Below are 27,862 nucleotides of genomic sequence, written 5' to 3' on the forward strand. Positions count from 1 at the left end.
TGCTTGGCAGAGGCACCCCCTGCCGCTGGTTAAATTTCTATCCATTAATAGGCCACTTAAGTGCCTCAATTAGCCTCTAAGCAGGAAGGTCATCGGTCTATCCCGCACCAGCAAAATTGCTTGGCGGGGTGGCAACAGGCCCTCCGCCCCCCACCTCCCATCATGAATATAAGTGACCCCTCCCTCTAGGGAGCCTATAAAATCCAGCCCTTCTTCTCCCTTTGTAGGTTTCAGTCTCTGCTGTTAAGTGATATTTGTTAAAAGATAAATGTTGGCCAAGAGAGCTGGCATAGACTCAATGGGCTGAATGGCCTCCTTCTGTGGCGTAAATGACTCTACGACTCTAGAACACCAGAAGAACCATGCCATCTTTTACGTCTACCCAAAAGGGCCCTTGTTTTAATGTCTTAGCTGAATACAGCACCTTCAACAATTCTGCACACCCTCAGCACTGAACTGTCAACCTGTATTATGTGCTCAAGTCTCTGGAGTGGAGCTTGAACCCACAGCTTACTAGGTATCATCATGCTAGGCCATGGAGTTATATAAAGGCTGCACCACTATGTTCTGTTTAGTTTTTCATAAGTTCCTGTGGGAAAAATGTTAGGTTGATAGACTGAATATAATGTAGATGTATATGAAAATTATATTATGTTAGCAGGAATCATATTCCATTTATACATAAGAAACTTATAACTGGCTTGTTACCCTAGCTGCTTTTCGAACAAACTGAAGACACACTGGCACCATTCTGTCAAACAATCCTTCAATAAATTCCTTGTGCATGGGACGAACACCAGGAGGCATCTTATTCATCCAAGATACCATTATAGGCTTCCATCCCATCATAAGAGGTTCCATGTAGACCATTCCACACCTTGAAACCTAAAATATAATGAACAGATATTATCACTAAAAACTGTTGTATGCAATCTGACACTAATTCCAGTTTCTCAAAACGCATTGCCCAGAAATTTCCTTGAAGCTGCTCTCACTTGTGCCGTAACTTGGCCAGAAGTATGTACAAACGGGGTTTCGACAGTACATCCAGCAAACTTATTGCAGTGACATGGGACAGCTCAGAGGAAATTTCTGCTATTAATTTATCAAGTAGAAGTTAATACAAATTTTCTTTTTAAACTGCATATTTATGCAAAGTACAAAATGTCTTCACACTCGCCCTATGTTTTCTTTCTATTCGTAGCATCAAGTCTGAAGTGATAATTTTGATAAAATTTGTTACACTAAGGGCTGATTCCATGATTGGGTGCTCTGAGCAAGGTGGAGCACTTTCAATGGCCAAGGGTTGGGGAATCGTTTTCTGTAACCAATGATTTTCCCTCAAGTTAAATTAATGAATAGAAAATCATGGTCTGTAGCCCAAGCTTTCCTGAGCTGCACCCCCTATGAATGTCACTCCTTGCTTGAAGTACTGTCATGAAATCAGCCTTATATTTCCATCAAAATTAGCATATGACTACTTACAGTAGCAGGGGAGGCAACCTCCAGATCCATTGGTTCAAATATAAGACTCATCTGGGGAGACATCTGAATGATCTCTCCACTCATCAGACACAATTTCTTGTTATCATCCAGCACAGTGTTCATATTCTCAATCCAGACTGCATCAACTGGTCCATCAAAGATTAACCATTTCCTATCTGGGGTCTATTTAGAAAAAAATGTTCATTTCATTTTAAATAGAGCAAATCAATAACTAATTACAACTGTTCTAAAGAATTGGACAATCAGAAGCACTTAAAAGAAACTTGAACATCTTTTCCTACTAAGAATTTTGATCCAATTTGAGAGCCAATTTGCAGCCACAAAAAGAAACTGGAAAGCTTCACAATATAGGCTAGGAAATTGTGTCACAGTTAATACCATGTTCACCATAATCTTTTTTTTTTAAAGTGGCTAACCATCTGGTTAGGAACAAGGGTATAGACTATAAGAATATAAGTGCAGACTTGAATGATCCATATGCCTTTTTATATTTAAAAGCTTCAGTAACACCCTGTTTTTCTGGGTCTTTTGAGTCATTGCTGGATTCTCTGGTTTTGCTTCTGGCTGATACCAATACGAATGGCAATGAGTTGAAATGTAAATAGAAAAAAATATCAGTGCTGGAAGGCTCATATTCTGCCATTGTTTTGAAACTAGTATTGCAATGTAAAAGTAATTTATGGAAAACTGCAGCTAGAATTCTGGTAATACATTCTACTTAAAAAATTAAAAATGTTATGAAAGAGATATGTGTACATTTATCCTGTATTTCAATTACTCTAACTTTTGCTATTTTATACTTTACAGCAGCTGAATTGAGGTATTCTGGGCAGACATTTTACAGAAAACAACCCCTTTGTGACTCCAGTGACGTCATGAAATGCAACAGTGTATACTGAACCACAACCAAATTGGCATAGGGTCAATAAGACCAGAGAGTTAAATGCGTGGCTCAAAGATTGGCTTGGGAGAATTGGGTTTCAATTCATGGGGCACTGGGACCAGTACTGGGGAAAGAGGGAGCTGTTCCATTGGGATGGGCTTCACTTGAACCATACTAGGACCAGCGTCCTGGAAAATCAAATAACTAGAGCTGTAGATAGGGCCTCAAGTGACGGGAAATTTAGAAAGTTAAAGAGAAAGAACAAGGCAATAGTACAGGGTAGCAATATGGATAATGATAACCAGAGTGTGACAGGAAGGTGCAGAGCATACAAGCCATAGCAGTGCACTAGCAAATAGGGTCAGAGTAGGGAAAAATGATAAAAAATACAACATTAAAGGCTCTTTATCTGAGTGCATGCAGCATTCGTAACAAGATAGATGAATTGATGTCACAAATAGAAATAAATGGGTATGATCTGATACATGGTTACAAAGTGGCCAAGGGTGGGAACTGAATATTCAGGGGTACTTGACATTTCGGAAGGATGGGCAGAAAGGAGGTGAGGTAGCTCTGTTAATAAAATATGAGATCAGTACAGTAGTGAGAAATGATCAGAACATAGGAGCAGGAGTAGGTATTCAGCTTATCGAGCCTGCTCCGCCACTCAATTAGATCATGGCAGATCGTCTACCTAATTGCCACTTTTCCACATTATCCCCATATCCCTTGATGTCATCAGTATCTAGATATCTATCGATTTCTATCTTGAACATGCTCAATGATTGAACTCCCACAGCACTAAAGGGTAGAGAATTCCAAAGATTCACCACCCTCTGAGTTAAGAAATTCTTCCTCATTCAGTCTTAAATGGCCTTCCCCTTGTTCTAGACTCACCAGCCAGAGAAAACATAGAGTCATAGAGTTTTACAGCACAGAAACAGGCCTTTCAGCCCAACGTGCCTGCGCCGACCATCAAGCACCCGTCCTAACTAATCCCATTTCCCCTCACTTGACCCGTAGCCTTGTATGTTATGGCGTTTCAAGTGTTCATCTAAATACTTCTTGAATGTCGTGAGTGTTCCTGCCTCTACCACCTCTTCAGGCAATGTGTTCCAGATCCCAACCACCCTCTGGGTGAAAAAAATTCTCCTCAACACCCCTCTAAACCTCTGCCCCTTAGTTATTGACCCCTCCGCTAAGGGAAAAAGTTTCTTTCCTATCTATCCTATCAATGCCCCTCACCTTTTGTATACCTCAATCAGGTCCCCCCTCAGCCTTCTCCGCTCCAAGGAAAACAACCCCAGCCTATCCAGTCTGTCTTCATAACTGAAATGCTCCAGCCCAGGCAATATCCTGGTGAATCTCCTCTGCACCCTCCCCATTGCAATCACGTCCTTCCTATAGTTTGTGACCAGAACTGTACACAGTACTCCAGCTGTGGCCTAACCAGCATTTTACACAGCTCCAACACAACCTCCCTGCTCTTATATTCTATGCCTCAGCTAATAAAGGCAAGTATCCCGTATGCCTTCAAAACCACCTTATTGACCTGTGCTACTGCCTTCAGGGATCTATGAACAAGCACCCCAGGGTCCCTCTGACCCTCTGTACTCCCTCGGGTCCTACCATCCATTGTATATTCCATTGCCTTGTTAGACCTCCCAAGTGCATCACCTCACAGTTCTCAGGATTAAACTCCATTTGCCACTGCTCCGCCCATCTTACCACCCTATCTATATCGTCCTGTAGTCTAAGGCTTTCCTCCTCACTATTTACACCACCAATTTTTGTGTCATCTGTGAACTTACTGATCATACCTCCTATATTCACGTCTAAATCATTAATGTACACTACAAACAGTAAGGGTCCCAGCACCGATCCCTGTTGTACCCCACTGGTCACAGGCCTCCATTCACAAAAACAACCCTCTGCCATCACCCTCTGCCTCCTTCCACTAAACCAATTTTGAATCAAATTTGCCAAATTACCCTGGATTCCATGGGTATTTTACTTTCTTAACCAATCTCCCATGCGGGACCTTATCAAAAGCCTTACTGAAGTCCATGTAGACTACATAAACTGCTTTACCCTCATCTACACATCTAGTTACCGCCTCAAAAAATTCAATCAAATTTGTTAGACACGATCTCCTCCTGACAAATCCATGATGACTATCCCTGATTAATCCCTGCCTCTCCAAGTGGAGATTAATCCTGTCTCAGAGTTTTTTCCCCAAAACTTCCCTACCACTCATGTTAGACTCATGTAATGTAACATCTTATCTACATCCACCCTGTCATGCCCTGTAAGAATTTTCTAAGTTTCAAAGAGATCACCTCTCATTCTTCCGAACTCTAGAGAATACAGGCCCAGTTTCCTCAATCTCTCCTCATAAGACAATCCTGCCAACGCAGGGATTAGTTTGGTGAACCTCCGTTGCACTCCCTCTATGGCAAGTATATCCTTTCTTAGATGAGGAGAACAAAACTGTACACAATACTCCAGGTGCAGACTCACCAAGGCTCTATACAACTGCAGCAAGACTTCTTTACTCCTGTACTCAAAATCCCTTGTGATGAAGACCCACATGCCATTTGCCTTCCTAATTGCTTGCTGCACCTGCATACTAGCTTTTAGTGGCTCATGAACAAGGACACCCAGGTTCCTTTGGACATCAACACTTCCCAACCTCTCACCATTTAAGAAATACTCTGTTTTCTGTTTTTTCTACCGAAGTGGATAACTTCACACTTATTCACATTATATTCCATCTACCATGTTCTTGCCCATTTATTTAGCCTGTCCAAGTCCGCTTGAAGCCTCCTTGCATCTTCCTCACAACTTACATTCCCATGTAGTTTTCTGTCATCAGCAAATTTGGAAATATTGCATTTGGTCTCCACATCCAAGTCACTTATTTAGATTGTGAACAGCTGTGGCCCCAGCACTGATCCTTGCGGTACCACACCACCCCCCCCCCCCCCCACCCCCCCGCAGTAATAGCCTGCCATACTGAGAATGACCCATTTATTCCTACTGTCTGTTTTCTCCAGGAATTCATCTTCCACAGCATTCGTGCTGGTTGGGTTTACCCAGTCTATATGTAAATTTAAGTCACCCATTATTACTGTATTACCCATGTTACATGCACCTCTAATTTGCTGATTTATGCTGTGCCCAACATTACCACTATTGTTTGGTGGCCTATAAACAACTCCCACTAATGTTTGCTGCCCCTTGCATTTCTTAGCTCCACCCAAATTGATTCTACATCCTGATCCTTTGATCTAAGATCATCTCTCACTAATGTACTAATCTCGTCCTTTATTAACAGCGCTACCCGACCTCCTTTTCCTTTTGCCTATCCCTCCTAAATAACGACTATCTTTGAATATTCAGTTCCCAGTCTTGGTCACCCTGTAACCACATCTCTGTAATGACAATTAAATCATACCCATTTAGCTCTATTTGTGCCTTCAAATCATCTGCCTTGTTGTGAATGCTGCGTGCAGATAGACTGCCCTTAACTTTGTCTTTTAGCATTATTCCACAATCTGATCCTTTTTGATACTTGCCTTCACTTTGTCTGTTGTCTAATTTCGCTTACTATATTTCTACTTCCTGTTACAAGTTTTGCTTCCCTCCAATCTTCCCTTCCTGCCACACTCAGATTATCGATTCATTTATTGCTACCTTGCTCTCTTGCCTTCTCCTCTCTCTTTAAACTATCACACCTTCTCTCACTTGATCCCTCGCCCCCGCTATTTAGTTTAAAGCCCTCTCGACCACCCTAGTTATATGACTCACCAGAACACTGGTCCCTACACGGTTTAGGTGAAGACCATCCAAATGGTACAGCTCCCACTTTCCCCAGTACTGGTGCCAGTGCCACATGAATCGAAACCCATTTCTCCCACATCAATCTTTGACCCACATATTCAACTCTCTAATCTTATTTACCTTGCTCCGATTTGCTCGTGGCTCAGGTAATAATCCAGAGATTATTACCTTTGAGATTCTGCCTGTTAATTTAGCCCCTAGCTGCTCATACTGTTTATGCAGAACCTCTTTCCTAGACCTATCTATGTCCTTGGTACCCAAATGGAGCACAACAACTGGATCTTCCCCCTCCCACTGCAAGTTCCTCTCCAGCTTTAGATCTTGGCTTGGAAGATCAAGATGTAGAATGAGTTTGGGTGGAGATAAGAAATAGAAAGGTAACAAAGTCACTAGTGGGAGTAGTCTGTAGGCCCCCTAACAGTAGTTACACTGTAGAAATAAATAATAGGCCTTGTAAGAAAGGTACAACAATATTTGTGGGTGGCTTTAATCCTCATATAGTTTGGGCAAACCAAATTGGCAAAGGTAGCATTTAGGACAAGTTCATAGAGTGTATTTGGGGCAGTTTCTTAGAACAAAATGTGGAACCAACCAGGGAACAGGCAATTTGAGATCTGGTATTGTTTAATGAGACAGGATAAATGATTTCATAGTAAAGGCTCCTCCAGGGAAGAGTGATCATAACAGGAGAGATGGTGGTGTAGAGGTAATGTCATTGAACTAGTAATCCTAAGGCCCAGGCTAATGCCCTGTGGACAACTGTTCAAATCCCACCATGTCAGCTGATGTAACTTAAATTCAACTAATTAATTAACTCAATTAATTAATAAAAATCTGGAATTGAAAGCTAGTCTCAGTAATGGTGCCATGAAACCATCATCGATTGTCATAAAAAAAACTGTCTGGTTCACTAATGTCCTTTAGGGAAGGAAATCTGCCGTCTTTACTGGTCTGGCCTACATGTGACTACAGACCCACAGCAGTGTGGTTGACTCTTAACTGCTTTCTGAAATGGCCTAGCAAGCCACTCAGTTGTAAAGGGAAATTAGGGATGGGCAACAAATGCTGGCATTGCCAGCAACGCCCACATACCATGAAAAAAAAACTTTTTAAATCGCATTCAGTTTCAGGGTGAGAAACTTGGGTCTTAAACTTAAATAAAGGTATGAAGGCAGAGTTTGCTAAATTGGAGTGGGAAAATAGATGAAAAAGTAAGACAGTAACAAAGCAGTGGCATACATTTAAGGAGATATTTCATAAATCTCAACAAAGATATATTCCATTGAGAAAGACTCTACAAGAAGGAGGAACCATCCATGGCTAACAAAGGAAATTAAGAATGGTATCAAATTGAAAGAATGTTGCCAAGATTAGTGGTAGGCCAGAAGATTAGGAACATTTTAGAAACCAACAAAGGATGACGAAATTGAAAAAAAGAGGAAGAAAAAAGATTGAGAGTAAACTAACAAGTAATATAAAAACAGACAGTAAGAGCTTCTACAAGTATATGAAAAAGAAGGGAGGTGCTAAAGTAAAAGGTGGTCCCTTAAAGGATGAGACTGGGGTATTAATAATGGGAAACAAGGAAAGGCAGACACCTTGAACAAGTATTTTGTATCTGTCTTCACAGTAGAAGACACTAAAATCATACCAAGAATAGTAGAAAATCAGGGCGAAGAAGGAAGGGAAGAACTGAAAACAATTATCACAATAGAAAAATTAAAAGACTAACTAATGGGACTAAAGGCTGACAAGTCATATAGAGAGATACAGCACTAAAACAGGCCCTTTAGCCCACCGAGTCTGTGTCAACCAACAACCACCCATTTATACTAACCCAGAACCGAACCTGGGTCGCTGGAGCTGTGAGGCTGTGGAGCTAACCACGGCGCCACTGTGCTGCCCAAAAATTCCAGACGTAATTCCCCAATTGCTGTTAAAGCAGGATTTGAACCTGGTTTTCCTGCTTACTAGCCCAGTAACAGTACCGCAGTGCCACGCAGAGTCCCCGGACCTGATGGCCTGTATCCTCGGGTCTTAAAAGAAATGACTACAGAGATAGTGGATGCATTGGTTGCAATGTTCCAAAATTCTCTAGATTCTAGAAAGGACCCATCGGATTGGAAAACCGCAAATGTAATACCCCTATTCAAGAAAGCAGGGAGACAGAAAGCAGGAAACTATAGGCCAGTTAGCCTAAAATCTGTCATTGGGAAAATGCTGAAATCCATTATTAATAAAGTAGTAGCAGGACATTTAGAAAATCATAATGAAACCATGTTGACTCTGCTTGGTTGTAAGAAATGGAAATCATGTTTGACAAATTTATTCGAGTTATTTGAAGATCTAATGAGCAGTGTAGATAAAGAAGAACCAATAGATGGAGTGTACTTAAATTTCCAAAAGGCATTCGATAAGGTGCCAAATAAAAGATTATTGCACAAGATAAGAGCTCCTGGTGTGGGGGTAATATATTAGCATGCATAGAGGATTAGCTAATTAACAAAACAGAGAATCGGGATAAATGGTTTGCAAACTGTAACCAGTGGAGTGGCACAGGGATTATTGCTGGGCCTCAGTTATTTACAATCTACATTAATTTCTTGGGTGGGTTTTCGCCGGGTGCTCCGGTTTCCTCACACCACCAAAGACTTGCAGGTTGATAGGTAAATTGGCCATTATAAATTGCCCCTAGTATAGGTAGGTGGTAGGGGAATATAGGGACAGGTGGGGATATGGTAGGAGTATGGGATTAGTGTAGGATTAGTATAAATGGGTGGTTGATGGTCGGCACAGACTCGGTGGGCCGAAGGGCCTGTTTCAGTGCTGTATCACTAAATAAATAAATAAAGGGACTGAGCATATTTTCACCAAATTTGCTGACAATACAAAAGATAGGTGGGAAAGCAAGTTGTGAGGACGACACAAACAGTCTGCAAAGGGATATAGATAGGTTAAGCGAGTGGGCAAAAGTTTGGCAGAAGGAGGATAATGTGGGAAAATATGAGGTTATCCACTTTGATAGGAAGAGTAAAAAAGCAAAATATTATTTAAGTAGAGAGAGACTATAGAATTCTATAGTACAGAAGGATCTGGGTATCCCCGTATATGAAAAAAAAAGTTAGCATGCAGGTACAGCAAGTAATTAGAAAGGCAAATATAATGTTGGCCTTTATTGCAAGAAGTATGGTGTATAAAAGTAGGGAAGTCTTACTAAAACTGCACAGGTGAGACCAAACCTAGAGCAAGCAAAGCAGTATTCAAGACAGGCCTTCGTGGCAGGGCTTTGGTGGCAGTGAATGAACAAAGCTGCAACACGAACACTCAAGACAGACCCGAGAGGATAGGTGCCAAGTGCTAAGGAAGGCAAAATGACCAAGCAATGTGGGTAAAATGCCTGGCATGGAGATAGGAAAGAGGTAACTTGAAAATGGGTTGATTTAATTTTTTAATTATCTAACTCATTAAAGATGTAAATGGTCTCAAAGCTGAGAATGAGCACAAAATAGTAAATACTCTCCATGATTACTTCTCCCAAGTATGCACTCAGGGAGACACAAGCAACATGACACTGCCAGAGAAAAATTAACGACCAACATAAATTAGTCAGAAGTCCTTAACAGGCTAAAAGAGCTCAAAATGAATTAGCAAATACATCCTCAGAGATTTTTGATATTTATCCTGGAGTACTGAGAAAGACTGGGAAGAGATTTGTGCACACTTGACAAACATTACTGGACACAATCCATAGATTTGTAAACAGACTACACTTCTTCACACCCTGCCTCCTGTAAGGACTCCATTCCATTCTCCCAGTTTCTCCGTCTCTGACGCATCTGCTCTGATGATGCTACCTTCCATGACAGCGCTCCTGATAAGTCTGCCTTTTTCCTCAACTGAGGATTCCCCCCACTGTAGTTGACAGGGCCCTCAACCATGTCCGGCCCATTTCCTGCACCTCTACCCTCACCCCTTCCCCTCCCTCCCAGGGTTCCCCTTGTCCTCACAGGGGACAGGGTTCCCCTTGTCCTCACTTTCCAGCCCATCAGCTTCCACATCCAAAGGATCATTCTCCCCCATTTCCGCCACTACCAAACGCATCTTCCCCTCCCTTCCCCTGTCAGCATTCCGAAGGGATCGTTCCCTCCGCGACACCCTAGGCCACTCTTCCATTACCCCCACCACCTCATCCCCTTCCCGTGGCACCTTCCCCTGCAAGCGCAGGAGGTGTAATACCTGCACATTTACCTCCTCTCTCCTCACTATCCCAGGCCCCAAACACTCCTTTGAGATGAAGCAGCAATTTACTTCTACTTCTTTCAATGTAGTATACGGTATTCGCTGCTCACAATGTGGTCTCCTCTACATTGGGGAGACCAAACGCAAACTGGGTGACCGCTTTGTGGAACACCTCCGCTCAGTCCGAAAGCATGACCCCGAGCTTCCGGTTGCTTGCTATTTCAACACTCCCCCCTGCTTTCATGCTCACATCTCTGTCCTAGGATTGTTGCAGTGTTCCAGTGAACATCAACGCAAGATCGAGGAACAGCATCTCATTTACCGATTAGGCACACTACAGCCTGCCAGACTGAACATTGAGTTCAATAATTTTAGAGCATGACGGGGCCCCCCATTTTACTTTTATTTTTAGTTATTTTTTCTTTTCTCTTTGTGCTTATTTCATTTTATTTTATCTTAATTTGTTCAGTTTGTCTACCCACAGTTATTTTCATGTCTGTGCTTGTGGCTGTTCAGTTTTCAGTCCAATAACACCCTATCTGTACTAATGCTTTGTCTTTCAACACAGCATTAACATATTGTTTGTCTTTGCTCCATGACCTTCTGGTCGGTTATTCTCTGTGACCTTGTCCTATCTACACCTTCTCCTTTGTTATCTCTTGCCCCACCCCCACTTTACTTGCTTAAAACCTTTCACATTTCTAATATCTGCTAGTTCTGAAGAAGGGTCACTGACCTGAAGCGTTAACTCTGCTTCTCTCTCCACAGATGCTGCCAGACCTGCTGAGTATTTCCAGCATTTCTTGTTTTTATTATTGTAAACAAACTAATGTGGTGAACGGTGACAAAACAGGGACAGGAAAGTATGGCTCTACTAATCTTACTTCAATTATATGTAAAATAATGGAATGAGTTATCAGGAGTCAATTAATTTTCTGTACAACAATAATCTAATAAACAGCAGCCAGCATAACTTCAGAAGGGGTAGACTGTGCCTGACAAAGCTCCTTGACTTAGTTGAAGAAGTGACGACCCCAGTGGACTATGGGAAACCCTTTGACATGTTGCACCTAGATTTCTAAAAGGCATTTGTCAAAGTTCCACACTATAAACTATTAATAAAGGTCAAAGATAAAGAGTTCCAGAGTAAATCTTGGGAATGGATAAGATTTGTACTGGAGATTTGCACCTCCAAGTGACTGTTTCCCTCCTGCCCCATAGTGCGGGCTTCTGACCCCCAGTTGACACTGACGTCGGAGTCCCGAAGCTCCCAGGGAAAATCATGCCCATGATCTTTCTGGATAGATGAACCAGGATGAGCCAAATGACTTTTCTTATCTACAGTTATATTTTATAATCTTATGATTGATCAGTGATGTCATGTGGTTCAGGAGTGTGGGAAAGAACAAATGTTGGGATCTGATTCGTCCATGGTGTTATGTTATTGACTTGGAACATTAGTAATCTACAGAGGCTCACTAGAATTAACAATGCAGTATTACAGACAGATATTTTTAAGATAAATGGATATCAACAAGGATCCAATTATTGGTTTGGGAAATACAAACACTCTTCACTGCCAAGTTGGAAGATTGTGGGTTCAGGTTCCACTCCAGAGACTTAAGCATCTCTAGACCAGTACTGAGAAAGCACTGTCGAAGGTGCTGTAATTCGGATGAGTTGGTAAACTGAGGCCCCATCTGTCCTCTCAAGTTGACGTAAAAGATCCCATGGTACGATTCGAAGAAGAGGAGAGTTCTCCTGAGTGTCTTGACCCAAATTTATTTCTCAACTAACATTACTAAAACAGATTATCTAGTTATTAGACATTGGTGTGTGCACATTGGCTGTCACTTTTCCTACATGACAATAATGACTATACTTCAAAAGTACTTCATTGGCTGTAAAGCACTTTGGTACATCCTGAGGTTTTGAAAGGCACTATAGAAATGCAAGTCTTGTTTTTCTATTTTTTTGCATACATTTGGAAGTATTAGTCTATTCTGAAAGTACACATACCAAATACTTAAGATTTTGTTTGTTTGAGGGTTTCATAACTTCCTGCATGTCATACTACTTTAGAGCATGACGGGGCCCCCCATTTTACTTTTATTTTTAGTTATTTTTTCTTTTCTCTTTGTGCTTATTTCATTTTATTTTATCTTAATTTGTTCAGTTTGTCTACCCACAGTTATTTTCATGTCTGTGCTTGTGGCTGTTCAGTTTTCAGTCCAATAACACCCTATCTGTACTAATGCTTTGTCTTTCAACACAGCATTAACATATTGTTTGTCTTTGCTCCATGACCTTCTGGTCGGTTATTCTCTGTGACCTTGTCCTATCTACACCTTCTCCTTTGTTATCTCTTGCCCCACCCCCACTTTACTTGCTTAAAACCTTTCACATTTCTAATATCTGCTAGTTCTGAAGAAGGGTCACTGACCTGAAGCGTTAACTCTGCTTCTCTCTCCACAGATGCTGCCAGACCTGCTGAGTATTTCCAGCATTTCTTGTTTTTATTATTGTAAACAAACTAATGTGGTGAACGGTGACAAAACAGGGACAGGAAAGTATGGCTCTACTAATCTTACTTCAATTATATGTAAAATAATGGAATGAGTTATCAGGAGTCAATTAATTTTCTGTACAACAATAATCTAATAAACAGCAGCCAGCATAACTTCAGAAGGGGTAGACTGTGCCTGACAAAGCTCCTTGACTTAGTTGAAGAAGTGACGACCCCAGTGGACTATGGGAAACCCTTTGACATGTTGCACCTAGATTTCTAAAAGGCATTTGTCAAAGTTCCACACTATAAACTATTAATAAAGGTCAAAGATAAAGAGTTCCAGAGTAAATCTTGGGAATGGATAAGATTTGTACTGGAGATTTGCACCTCCAAGTGACTGTTTCCCTCCTGCCCCATAGTGCGGGCTTCTGACCCCCAGTTGACACTGACGTCGGAGTCCCGAAGCTCCCAGGGAAAATCATGCCCATGATCTTTCTGGATAGATGAACCAGGATGAGCCAAATGACTTTTCTTATCTACAGTTATATTTTATAATCTTATGATTGATCAGTGATGTCATGTGGTTGAGGAGTGTGGGAAAGAACAAATGTTGGGATCTGATTCGTCCATGGTGTTATGTTATTGACTTGGAACATTAGTAATCTACAGAGGCTCACTAGAATTAACAATGCAGTATTACAGACAGATATTTTTAAGATAAATGGATATCAACAAGGATCCAATTATTGGTTTGGGAAATACAAACACTCTTCACTGCCAAGTTGGAAGATTGTGGGTTCAGGTTCCACTCCAGAGACTTAAGCATCTCTAGACCAGTACTGAGAAAGCACTGTCGAAGGTGCTGTAATTCGGATGAGTTGGTAAACTGAGGCCCCATCTGTCCTCTCAAGTTGACGTAAAAGATCCCATGGTACGATTCGAAGAAGAGGAGAGTTCTCCTGAGTGTCTTGACCCAAATTTATTTCTCAACTAACATTACTAAAACAGATTATCTAGTTATTAGACATTGGTGTGTGCACATTGGCTGTCACTTTTCCTACATGACAATAATGACTATACTTCAAAAGTACTTCATTGGCTGTAAAGCACTTTGGTACATCCTGAGGTTTTGAAAGGCACTATAGAAATGCAAGTCTTGTTTTTCTATTTTTTTGCATACATTTGGAAGTATTAGTCTATTCTGAAAGTACACATACCAAATACTTAAGATTTTGTTTGTTTGAGGGTTTCATAACTTCCTGCATGTCATACTACTTTAGTATTTGGTTTGTATAACTGTACATTAATATAACTCACAAATACTTACGGAAGAAACAGCAAATGCTCGGTAGCTAACAGCCAGAATGCCATCAGACCATTCATGTGACACCTTATCAAACTGGCCATATAGTTGACCCATTGTGATAGCCTTTGGATTAATAACTGTGATTTGAACCTTGTTTTCCTCCAGAAGCCCCTGGACAAAAAAATAGCAAATACAGCATTTAACAGAACTATTAGATTGACATAATTGATTTAAAGAGTAGCATGCTAAAAACTGAGTACTAACTTTAAGCGACAATAAAAGAAATGACTTCAAATGGTCAATTTAATACTGCGGTGTTGGATGGAAATGTGGTGCATTACTATGGCACAGTAATAGAAAAATCATAACCTCACAGCATGATAGTAATATTTCCATTGTTCAATAAAATACACATTTTCTTCATTTTAGGACAGTGACATCTGATGTGCAATAACTTCTATAATATACATATTTGACAATTAGAATAGTTAATCTCATTAGCTAAGGGATGATTTTTTAGGCCATATCCTTCAGTTTTGTAAATTTGTTTTATATAGCAAACATCTATGATTAGATAATTGATTGATAAGATTAACAGTTATAACATTCTTTGTGATTAATATCATTGTTTTATTTAGCGGTTCATTAATATAGCTATGCGACTGAAAAATTAATTTGACTTACGCATTTGTCAAAAAAATATTAATTATAAAATATAACTGACAGATCACAATAAAATAAATGAAGATGCACTAGTCAATGATTCAGTGTTCATTTCTACCTTTTCACAAATATCATGTAAAGCAGCAGCTAGAACTCTATAAGCTGATGTCTTTCCACCAAATGGTTCTCCAACAATCATAAAACCATGACGCACAATCATCATTTCATAGATTTGTAAGATCTTCTGTGAGAAGAAGTCAGTCATTTGCAAATTCATGTGTTCACAATTCTCTTTGATTGCTTCCAGCAAGACACGGTAGTCAGGTTTTGGTAGTTTTATTCCAGGAAACAAATCTGATGTGATTCCCTAGCAATATAAAAAAATGATTTACTATAATATAATAGGTGTTAAATTGCAGCCTGATTACTTGCCTCACAACAGATCTATGGTGCTCTATTGCTCAAAGAACTAGCAAAGCATCAATATATGTGCTACGGTGAAGAGTCTATTAATTTTCATTAGGAGTGACTGTGCTTTGTGTGGCAAATTATTTATCTCTACAGGTTCAAAGATAATTACAATTGAATTTTTGACTCAAAAAATTAATGACCTGTGATTTAGTCCAAATAGTTGATTGAAACAATACCTGCAGGAGATCTCTAGACAATGGTGTAAATTGCTATCGTAGGTTCTGTACCTAGGAAGCATTATATTAGTAGTTGTATTCAAGAGGAACCATGCAGTAACACATTAGTTCATTCACAGAAAAGCCTCAATATGTGCAAATATATAAGCACACAATTGTGCAGCTGCAATATTTATATCGTGCCCTTCATGTAACATAGGAGCAAGAGCCTGCCCTGCCATTCAATATCATTTTGGCTGATCATCCACTTCAATGCCTTTTTCCCACACTATCCTCATATCCCTTTATGTCATCAGTATTTAGAAATCTGTCAATCGCTGCTTTAAACATACTCAATGACTGAGCTTCCACAGCCCTCTGGGATAGAGAATTCCAAAGATTCACAACCCGCTGAGTAAAGAAATTTCTCCTCACCTCTGTCCTAAGTGGCTTCCCCCTTATTTTGAAATTGTTTCCCCTGGTTCTGGACTCCCCAACCAGGGGAAACATCTTACCTGCATCTGTCCTATGTTACGACCAGGTGAGAAAGAGGTCTAGGGTTCCCTTTCAGCCTTCGCCTGGTCTTACTGTAACAGGATTTTATTTTTAAACACAGTGTTTTAGCACCCCCTTGGTGAATCTTTGTTCATCGTTTTCCAATTATAAGGCAAAGAAATGAGCACAAACAGGCTTTATTAGGTTTAAAGAAGAAATATTGAAATTTATTAAAACTTAAACTTAAAATTCTCATTCAGTTAATGCCTACGGACACTGCCATGCCCCATGCTAGCATGCATACGCAATATGTACATGCAAATAGAGACAGAAAAGAGAAGAAAAATAAAGTGGAAAGGTTTGAGGCAATATCTGAAGAGTTTGTTACAGTTCTTCGAGCTCACTGTAGAGTCCTTTTGTAGGTTAATCTTGCTTTTTGTCGGGGCCTAGTGTTCTTCTTAAACCTTGCTCACTGTAGGAGACTTTTCTCTCTTGGAGTTCATGTGTCTTCAGTGGGTTTCAGCTCCGTGAGAAAGAGATGGGAGCAGACAGGAGGAGAGGAGGTCTTTTTCAGTCCAAGAGCAAAGAGCTTTCTGCCCATTCAAACACTGTCTCCACAACTTAAAACTCCCCAAGTTGGCCAGCAGGGTGATCATGTGACCGACTGGTTTGACCACGTCTCTTCTGTGAATTGTATGGGAGCAGGGGATAGCTTCTTCGTTCCAACATTGTCTGCTAATATGCAAAAATGTCTTTCCGGCCAGGGGCCTGGAAATTCCTTGTAACAGGCCTTCACTTCTTCCCAGCAACAATTTGAAATTTAATGTCCATGTGGCAAAATTAATGTGCCTCATTCTTGGCAGGTGGGGGCCTACGTGACACCTATCTATCCCTTTAAGTATTTTGTAGGTTTTAATGCGATCATCTTGCATTCTTCAAAACTCTAGAGAATACAGGCCCAGTTTCTCCATTCTCTCTTCATAGGACAGTCCGCTATCCCGGGAACAAGTCTGGTGAACCTTCATTGCACTCCCTCTACAGCAATAATATCCTTCCTAAGGTAAGGGGACCAAAACTGTACTCCAAGTGCAGTCTCACCAATGTTGTATACAATTGAAGCACGACTTCACTACTCCTGTACTGAAATCCTCTTGCAATAAAGGCTAACATACAATTAGCATTCCTAATTGCTTGCTGCACCTGCATGTTAGCTTTCAGTAACTTATTGACGAGGACATCCAGGTCCCTTTGTACATCTACACTTTCTAATCTCTTACCATTTAACAAATACTCTGCACATCTATTCCTCCTGCGGTTAGCACCGCAGCCTCACAGCTCCAGGGACCCGGGTTCGATTCCGGGTACTGCCTGTGTGGAGTTTGCAAGTTCTCCCTGTGTCTGCGTGGGTTTTCTCCGGGTGCTCCGGTTTCCTCCCACAAGCCAAAAGACTTGCAGGTTGATAGGTAAATTGGCCATTATAAATTGTCACCAGTATAGGTAGGTGGTAGGGAAATATAGGGACAGGTGGGGATGTTTGTTGGGAATATGGGATTAGTGTAGGATTAGTATAAATGGGTGGTTGATGTTCGGCACAGACTCGGTGGGCCGAAGGGCCTGTTTCAGTGCTGTATCTCTAATCTAATCTAATCTAAAGATAACCTCACATTTTTCCACATTATATTCCATCTGCCACATTCTTGCCCACTCACTAAGTCTGTCCAAATCACCTTGAAGCCGCTTTGCATCTTCCTCACAACACACATTCCCACCTAGTTTTGTGTCATCTGCGAACTTGGAAATACGACATTTAGTCCCCACATCCAAACCATTGACATATATTGTAAACAGCTGGGTTCCAAGTACTGATCCCTGCGATACCCCACTAGTCATAGCCTGCCAATGCGAGAATGATCCGTTTATTCCTACTCTCTGTTTTCTGCCTGTTAACCAATCCTTAATCCAGGCCAGTATATTATCTCCTATCCCATGTGCTTTAATTTTGCGAACCAACTTCCTGTGGGGTACTTTATCAAAAGCCTTCTGAAAATCCATTGACTCCCCTTTATCAAGTTTGTTAGTAACATCCTCAAAAAACTTCAAGAAGTTCGTCAAACATGATTTCCCATTCATAAATCCATGTTGACTTTGCCCAATCAGATTATTATCCAAGTGTCCATTTATCACATCCTTTAGAATAGATTCTAGCATTTTCCCAACGGCTGATGTAAGGCTAACAGGTCTGTAATTCCCTGTTTTCTCTCTCCCTCCCTTCTTAAATAGTGGGATGACATTTGCGACCTTCCAATCTGCAGGAACCACTCCAGGATCTATAGAATTTTGGAAGTTGATCACCAATGCATCCACTATCTCCATAGCTACCTCTTTCAACACTTTGGGATGTAGAATATCAGGTCCTGGGGACTTATGGAATAATAGATTGATGGAACCTCAGCCCCATTAATTTCTCCAATACAACCTTCTCACTAATACTAATTTTCTTCAATTCCTCATTCCCCTAATCCCTTGGATCTCTGATTCTGGGATATTTGTTGTATTTTCCTCAGTGAGGACAGACACAAAGTAATCATTTAGCTTCTCTGCCATTTCTCTATTCCCCATTATAAATTCTCCTGACTCTGCCTGTAATGGACCCACATTTGTCTTAGCCAAACATTTCCTTTCAACGTACCTGTAGAAGCTTTTACAGTCTGTTTTTATATTTTTTTCTAGTTTACATTAATATTCTATTCTCCCTTTCTTTATCAGTTTCTTTGTCCTCCTTTGCTGTATTCTAAAATCCTCCCAATCCTCAGGTTTACTACTATTTCTGGCAACTTTATAGGCCTTTTCTTTTAATTGTATACAATCCTTAACTTCCTTTGTTATCTATGGTTGACTGCCTTTACCTTTGGGGTTTTGTGCCTTGAAGGAATGTATAGTTACTGTAAACTATGCATTTTTTTTTAAAGACTATCCATTGCCAATGTACTTCCATACCTTTTAATGTATTTTCCAAATCTACCTCAGCCAATTTACCCCTCATACCTTCATAATTTCCTTTGTTCAAATTTAACACCCTGGGTTCAGATTGAACTACCTCACTTTCTATCATATTATGGTCACTCATCCCTAAAGGTTCTTTTACAACAAGATTATTAATTAGCCCTTTAGCATTACATAAAACTAGATCTAAAATAGCCTGTTCTCTAGTAGGTTCCTCAACATACTCCTCTAGAAAGCCATCCCAAACACACTCCAGAAACTCATCCTCCACAGCATTAGTGCTCATTAGGTTTACCCAGTCTATATGGAGATTGAACTCACCCATGATTACTGTATTACCCATGCCACATGCTGCTCTAATCTCCTGATTAATACCATGGCCCACATTACCACTACTATTTGGTGGCCTATAAACAACTCCTACCAATGTTTGCTGCCCCTTGCTGTTTCTTAGCTCCACCCAAACAGATTCCACATTTTGTTCTTCCAATCTGAGGTCCTCCCTTACTAATGTACTGATCCCATCCCTTATTATCAAGGCAATACCACCTCCTTTTCCTTTTTGCCTGTCCTTCCTAAATTTCAAATATCCTTGAATATTCAGTTCCCAGTCTTGGTCACCCTGTAGCTATGTTTCCATTATGGCAATTAGATCATACCCATTTACCTCCATTTGTGCCTTTAAATCATCTACCCTGTTGCGAATGCTGTGTGCATTCAAGTAGAGTGCCCTTAACCTTGTCTTCTTGACCTTATTCTGCATTCTACGCCCAGTTGATGCTCACCTTTGTTTTGCCTGCCTTCTAATGTCACTTGCTGCTTTTCTACCTCCTTTTACCAGCTTTACTTCCTTCCAATTTGAGCTACCCCTCAGGTCCTCATCCCCCTGACAAGCTAGTTTAAATCCTCCCCAACAGCATTAGCAAATCTCCTGCGAGGATATTAGTTCCGGTCCTGTCAAGGTGTAGCCTGTCCACCTTGTACAAGTCCCACCTGTCCCAGAACCGGTCCCCAATGCCTCAAAAATCTGATGCCCTCCCTCCTACACCAATTCTCCAGCCACATATTCAATCAATCAATGCTCCTATTCCTATGCTCACTAGCACGTGGCACTGGGAGTAATACCGAGATTACTGCTTTGGAGGTCCTACCTTTTAATTTCCTTCCTAACTCCCTAAAATCTGCTTTCAGGACCTCATCTCTCTTCTTATCTATGTCATTGGTACCACTGTGAACCACGACCTCTGGCTGTTCACCCTCTCCCAGAAGGATGGCCTGCAGCTGCTCCGTGACATCCTTGACCCTGGCACTAGGGAGGCAACATACCATCCTGGAGTCACGTTACACGCTGCAGAAACGCCTGGCTGATCCCCTGACTATTGAATCCCATATCACTATTGCTCTTCCACTCTTCTTCTTCCCTTCCTGTGCAGCTGAGGCACCCGAGGTGCCATGGACTTTGCTCTGGCTGCAGTCCCCCGAGGAACAATCGCTCTCACCAGTATCCAAAATGGAAAACCGATTAGCAAGCAAGATAGACTCAGGAGACACCTGCACCTCCTGCCTGGTTCTCTTAGACTGCCTGGCAGTCACCCATTCCCTCTCTGCCTGCATGCTCCTAACCTGTGGTGTGACCACCTCCCTAAATGTACTATCCACGTAGTCCTCTGCCTCGTGGATGCACAACAGTGCACAACATGTCAGCATTTTACAAGGGATAATGGTGGGCACTGAACAGCAAGTGCAGGAATTTAGTTAGAGGGACTGAAGATAAACAAGAAACGTTCACAAGAGCATTTTAAAGGTAGGGAGATAGTTGACATGGTGGAAAAGGTAACATTAGGGAAATCATGACTGAAGACTCAGACGTAAATGATGGAAGAGAAGGGCTTAGCAAATAAGTAGTAATCCAGAGTCAGAGGAATGCAAGATGCATGCTAAGACACATAGCTGGAGAAGGTGGTTCAGACAGAGTCGGGTGGGGTTATGAATGGGCTTGAAAGTGGTAGAATAGGATACTAGAATCAATTCACTGCGATGCAGGGAACCTGTGTAGCTTCGGCTTGCCAGGACTGGTTAGTGCATGCGCCAATGACGTCATCGCGTGACGAGTGCATCTTTGGGCAACGCGCCTGGTCGGCCTCTGCGCATGCGCTTTATGCATACAGCAATGCAACGACAACGGAAATTCACGCATGCGTCAAGCTCCGCTCCTCCCCCTCCGCACTTTCGATCGCTCCCCTGCCCCCCTCGCTGCTCTCTCCGGCCGCTCTGCTCCCCCCCTCGCTGCTCTCTCTGGCCACTCCACTCCACCACCCTCGCTGTTCTCTCCGGCCACTGCGCTCCCCCCATCGCTGCTCTCTCCGGCCGCTCCGCTCTTTCAGCCGCTCCACTCCCCCCCCCACAACTGCTCTCTCCGGCCGCTCCACTTCCCCGCATCCCCGGCCCGCCCCCCACACCCCCCATCCCGTCCCCGGCCCGCTCCCCTCCCTCAAGGCCTGTTCCGCTCGCTCACTCTCTCCCTCCTGCCATTGTGTGCTGCCATGTGTTTAGGTTAGGTTGCCTTCGTGTGATTATTTGAGCAGCGCCATCTTTAGTCCTGGCAGATGCCTGAAGTCGCAGACTGTGATGTTTTAGTGGCACATGCTACCACCTAGTGGTAGCGTTGTCAGCAAACGCAGCCTTTTTTTTATTCATTCATGGGACGTGGGCATCGCTGGCCAGGCCAGCATTTATTGCCCATCCCTAATTGTCCTCGAGAAGGTGGTGGTGAGCTGCCTTCTTGCACCACTGCAGTCCATGTGGGGTAGGTACACCCACAGTGCTGTTAAGAAGGGAGTTCCAGGATTTTGACCCAGCGACCGCGAAGGTACGGCAATATAGTTCCAAGTCAGGATGGTGTGTGACTTGGAGGGGAACTTGCAGGTAGTGGTGTTCCCATGCATTTGCTGCCCTTGTCCTTCTAGTTGGTAGAGGTCGCGGGTTTGGAAGGTGCTGTCTAAGGAGCCTTGATGCATTGCTGCAGTGCATCTTGTGGATGGTACATACTGTTGCCACTGTGCTTTGATGGTGGAGGGAGTGAATGTTTGAGGATGGGGTGCCAATCAAGCGGGTTGCTTTGTCTTGGATGGTGTCGAGTTTCTCGAGTGTTGTTGGAGCTGCACTCATCCAGTCAAGTGGAGAGTATTCCATCACACCCCTGACTTGTGCCTTGTAGATGGTGGACAGGCTTTGGGGAGTCAGGGGGTGAGTTACTTGCCACAGGATTCCCAGTCACTGACCTGCTCTTGTAGCCACTGTATTTATATGTCTACTCCAGTTCAGTTTCTGGTCAATGGTAGCCCCTACGATGTTGATAGTGGGGGATTCAGCGATGGTAATGCCATTGAATGTTAAGGGGAGATGGTTAGGTCGCAGGTTTGGAAGGTGCTGTCTAAGGAGCCTTGTGCGTTGCCGCAGTGCATCTTGTGGATGGTACATACTGTTGCCACTGTGCTTCGATGGTGGAGGGAGTGAATGTTTGAGGATGGGGTGCCAATCAAGTGGGCTGCTTTGTCCTGGATGGTGTCGAGTTTCTCGAGTGTTGTTCAAGCTGCACCCATCCAGGCAAGTGGAGAGTATTCCATCACACTCCTGACTTGTGCCGCTTGATGGTACTGTTGATGACACTTTTCATCACTTTACTGATGAAGGTTAAAGTTCGTTATTTGAAAAATTGGTTTTCCGGGGGGTAGAGGTAATTTTATTTATTGAGGACTCATTGGGAGGGTGGGGGGGGGGCGGCGGGGGGGGATGCAAAGTTGGAATAAAATTTTATTTCAAAGATTTGTGTGGCAGGACCTTTAAACATTTAGATTTACATGAAGGGCTTGAAGCCCTTTAAAAATGGCGCCGGCACCTGCGTGGTGGTACCGGACGCTGTTGCCGGGGACGAAGCGGCCTCCCCCACTCCGTCATCGGGGGCAGCCGCTCCACCCCCTTCATTTAAATGAGCCCCTGTGCGAAATATCTCGGGGGCTCAGTGACGGCGCATACGCGCGAGCGGACTGGCGAGATGAGAGCACGCCGCTGCGAAATGTAGCACACTCATAAAATTCTGCCCAATGCGTTGTAAAGAAGGGAGGTAAACTGGGGAAAAGGACAAGTATAATTAAAAGGAATGGTCAAAGGTCGCAAGGAGGTCAAAGAGCTCAAAGAGAGTAGGGTGCAGCTGGCACAGTAAAACTAATGCCATTGGCGACTGATCAGAGTGATGAGTGCTGAGGCTTGGTTGAAAAGCAGATGAGAAGGACTTGAACAAGGAATGGTGAGAGAGGTGAGGACAGACCTGGGTGGAAACAGCTTGTTCAAGAACCTTTGTGAAAAAGTACAGTTTGGAGATAGGATGATGGATGGGTTGAAGGGGCTCCCCATCATTATGCATATTTATTTCAAAATAACCGTTTAAGACTTTTTTAAAAAATATTTAAAACCTAAAATTGTTACTTTCATGAAGCCAAAGGAGTTTGTACAGTATAGTTAAGGAACTGCAAAAAGGCATCTCCTGCAGACCATGCAGGCTCAATCCCTTGCTATACAAATCAGCAAGAGGAAGCAATAACTGGCCTCAGTCAAAACACTCAGTCAAAAACCTGGAACTTGTAATCACTAAATTTAAAAGGAACAAGTATAGGAAACTGAGTGTGAGTGGTCAGTTGAAGAGGGATATTCCTCAAAAAATGGGTAGTATGAATTTGCAAGAGCCACAAGCTTATAAACATAGCAGAGTGAAACGAAGCTGAAAATATTGGAACTCCAACAGAATAGAAAGGGTCACAACTGTTTTGGAGTCTTTGGAACCATCACAAGTGCTGCAAAAATAAGATACTATTGTGTCTGTGATAATTGTAGGAAAAGTAAAAGGTTTTTATTGTATACCAGCATAATATAATTTTTTTTTAAAATAAACTATGTCAAAAAATCTATTAGGTTTCAATTTATCTATACCTCTCAGAATCTCAAATACCGCCATAAGGTCTCCTCAAGTCTCCTTTTCTCCAATGTAAACATTCCTAGCTTCCTTAATCTGTCCTCGTATCCAAATTCTTAATTTCCAGTATAAATTGGATGGCTATCTTAATACCATGTCCAAAGCTAGGATGGTCCCACTATAGTACAGTTGCTAGAACTGTGCACCGTTCTTCAGCTACAGCCAAACCAATGCTCAAGAGCTCACTATTACCTCAGAACTTATGTCCTATCCTCTTGCTAATACATTCCAACATCTTATTTGTCTTCTTTATTTGTGTCATACATTTGAAAGCACTGAAAATAATCTGTTTCTATATAAACGCTTGGGAAAAATTTCATTCGTGTAGTGCCAGTTCTAGTGCGGATATTGATACCATCGAAGAAAACCACATGGACCCCACAGGTAGCGTAGTCTGCAAGTTACACAAACAGGGCTGAATTTTAATCGCGCGCGCGTTTTCAACTTGGCGTCCTTCCAACATGGAAGGGCCACCGAGGAGCCCCCACAATATTACAGGCAGGGACTCCTTTAAATGGAGGGGGCGGAGCAGCCACCCCCGATGACGTAGTGGGGGCGGCCGCCGTGTCCCCAGCAACGGCGTCTGGCACCACCGTGCGGATGCCGGCGCTGTTTTCAAAGGGTTTTAAGCCCTTACGACTAATTTTAATTTTTAAAGGAATATCCTGGTAAAATTTTATTAAATAAAAACTTCTGTGATGGAGGCCCTTCCCCAAACCCCCCAATAGTCAACAATTGGCTTTTTCAAATACCCAAACTTTCACCCCCGACCTTCAATCTTTTACACTTCAACCCCTTCCCACCATCCCCACATCCAATCAAAATTGTTTCCCCACTCCTCCAGCCCTCCCACCCTGAAAATTTTATTCCTCTCCCCTTCCCACCAGGTTCTCGCCTTGGAACTCCATGCGGAGTTCCGAAGGTGCGCAAAGGCCGAACAGAGGACGTAAAATCGGTGTGGGATGGCAGCCGCCTGCAGGTAAGTACATTTACATCTTATCAATGTCGGTTTGCATATGGGGATGAAGGGCCCACCGCCAGGTGGTGGGGGCCGACACTGAGGTCCCCCCGCCACCAGTAATATGCGGCGGGCCCTTCTCAACGTCATGGGTCGAGGCAGGCCTCTCCCCAAAGAATTTTACCAGTCCCTATGCCACGACTTGCAGCATCAAGGAGCCGGGAAAATTCAGACCACAAATTTTTCACCCTTAAAAGTATAGCAAGTTGTTCAAAACAAGGTCAACTGATAATTTGCACTGCATTGTTTAAAATTTTTGAATGAATTGACTGTAGTTACTGTTATTGTTCAGCTATTAACATTACAATTAAGCTACTGTACAGTTTTAAAATAATTAATAATGGAGAACAAAGCTAAAAACATTAAAAAAAGGAAAGATGGCTTTACCTCAAAAAGTGGTAAATCATGAGACAAGAACTTGGGCAGATTAACATCAATAATCGATCTCAGTAGTAAAATCTCTTCATTTTCTGTTGGATATTTCAACTAAATACAACAAAAACATATCCAAATTTATAATAAAATCTTAATGATAAATAAATTACATAATAGGGCATAATAAGCTTTTTGTCACAAAATCTGCTGCGTTAGGATAACTAAGCATCATACATTACCTTTATATTTCCCGCAGCAGTTAAGACAGATTTCACTGCACGCATCCCATAGTCATAATGAGGCTGTGAAGACAGCTGTTCTGAACAAAGCCGATAGGTAGCTACAATCTTAACTGACAGAGGTCGAGCACTGACAAAACCACAAGAATAAAGTACAATCTCTGCAATCATTGCATAGTCTGGTACCATCATAGCTACTGTTCTGAAGAGTGCCTACAAGGTAAACATGATCAAATGATTCATATGTTAAAATATGGTATTACATTTCTGGCAAAATTCACTCTAGTGACGCAAGTCTATTTCAAATTTGCAAAGATATAGGAGGGATTTTAACTTTTGACTTTTGACCAGGAGTGTTTCCGGAAAGAAACCACAGATTTCAATTAGATTCCCAGCTGTCCGTGGCAAAACAAAGCTACGACGACATTAATATTCACATGCAACTAGCCATCTTCCCACCAAGAACAGGTGGGAAGTGAGCAGAAATTAGCTTCTGTGTGAGAGCCGAAGGACTATGGAGTCTCGCAGTATGGAAAGCGGAGGAGAGCGGGAGGAAATTCTAAACTTTCCTTGTAAAGCCTAGAAGAGCAATCTTGCTCCGCAACAAAGAAAAGCTAAAAAAAAATGTCCTTCAAAGTCTCCTTCTCACATGGCTTTATCTAGCAGAAAATCCACAGAGGCTTCCATGCTCAAAATAGAGTTAAAATCACAGCCAGGGCCTGTTGGCATCATTGGATTGCAATCTGCATATTTAGATAAGGGCCCCACTGTCTTCAGGTGAGAATAATTGCCACCTGCTTAGAAGAGCAGGTTAAAATTGAAGATGGCAGGATCCATGTGGGACATTGACAGGTAAGTCATCAAGTTAATTTGGCAGGCGGGTAGGGTTAAAATTAAGTCCATAGAGTTATGAAAGTGGTTTTGTTTTGTTAAAAATATTTTTTTTAAAGGAATTTATAGTTAAGCTGAATAAATGTTGGACCAGTTTTTTTGAAAAAAGAGAGCCATCAAAAGGACACTGAGGGAGCCAGATTAGCAATAGTGTTGCTGATTGTCACATGGCTCGGGTTGGAGATGGAGCGGAAACCCTGGTAACGGGGCAGAGAAGTGACAAGTGCTCCTTTGATTGGACAAGCCCAGCAGTAGCAGAGCACCTGGGATGTGCAGAAAACTGACAAACTTTCTGGTTGTGTGTCAGTGTGTGTGTGTGTTTACCTTCTGGAAGGAAAAAAGTCAAGTCTTTTGCAGAAGGAGAGACCAGAACCCAGCTCGCTTTCTAGTAATTCCCTAAAAAAACTGAGAAGTCCATTGTGTCATTTCATCTTATTTCCTGTATTTGAAGAAAGCCTGCTAAAAAAGAATTCTTAACACTGCCTGAAAAGAACTGTTCTAAAGCTCTCGGTGGCCGGTCTGAAGTTGGACTGTATGCCAGTTTTAGTGCAGCGTGTCTCATTGGCTGTTTTCTTCAGGAGTGGGCAAGTGATCCGCCCGGGTGTTTTTCTTTTGTCTGTGTCATGGTCCTGTAGTTTTTTTTTTCGGGAATATGCGGTTTGCCTTTAAGGCTTGCAAAGGATCAGTCTTGCTTTAAGAACCAGCAAGCCTCAGGAGTTATAGGAAGGTGCATTTTTGTTTCTTTAGAAACAGCCATTTGGAGACTGCGATTCAAAGGCTGCATTCTTGTTACCATAGATTCAGACACTGGGAGTAAGTATCAGGTGATACATTTGTTACAATTCAATTTTGAAATGGATTTTTAGTTGAAGACAGTTTGTTCTAACAGAACACAGACACAAAGGACACACGGACACAGAGAGATATGGTGTTTAGCACTTGAAAAAAGAGCTCTCAGCCATTTAAATTGAAGGAATAGGATTTTAGGCTGCTTAATTATTATCTCTCAAAATTCTAAAAGAAGTCAAGCCAAAACAGAGATCTCTGGTAATTTAAATTGAAGAAAGGGAAGTTAGACTGTGACAATCTTTTATCCCTCAAAAACTCTAAAGTCAGATTGATTCTATTGAAAGTGTTTGCAAGTCGTTAATTGTTGAAATTCGCTGGAGAAGGAAAGCATCACCTACTGCTGAAGTTAGTCTATGGGCTGTTCTACTGTGGAAGAACCTTTTTTCCT

The 27,862-nt window shown here is 42.0% G+C and overlaps 1 protein-coding gene across 1 annotated transcript in view; it reads right to left on the reverse strand.

Annotated features, from left to right (window-relative positions):
* dnah7 (dynein, axonemal, heavy chain 7) overlaps window positions 1-27,862 on the reverse strand; it is a 461,512-nt gene that overhangs the window by 257,845 nt on the left and 175,805 nt on the right. The window contains exons 27-32 of the mRNA XM_068035667.1: window positions 25,735-25,947; window positions 25,508-25,606; window positions 15,068-15,316; window positions 14,308-14,457; window positions 1,486-1,668; window positions 709-885 (exon numbers count right to left, since the gene is read on the reverse strand). Coding sequence (XP_067891768.1) covers window positions 709-885; window positions 1,486-1,668; window positions 14,308-14,457; window positions 15,068-15,316; window positions 25,508-25,606; window positions 25,735-25,947 — 1,071 coding nt within the window. The remainder of the gene's footprint in view (window positions 1-708; window positions 886-1,485; window positions 1,669-14,307; window positions 14,458-15,067; window positions 15,317-25,507; window positions 25,607-25,734; window positions 25,948-27,862) is intronic.

Source organism: Heterodontus francisci, chromosome 7 (genome assembly GCF_036365525.1).
Source record: "Heterodontus francisci isolate sHetFra1 chromosome 7, sHetFra1.hap1, whole genome shotgun sequence".
In the NCBI taxonomy this organism is placed as follows: Eukaryota; Metazoa; Chordata; class Chondrichthyes; order Heterodontiformes; family Heterodontidae; genus Heterodontus; species Heterodontus francisci.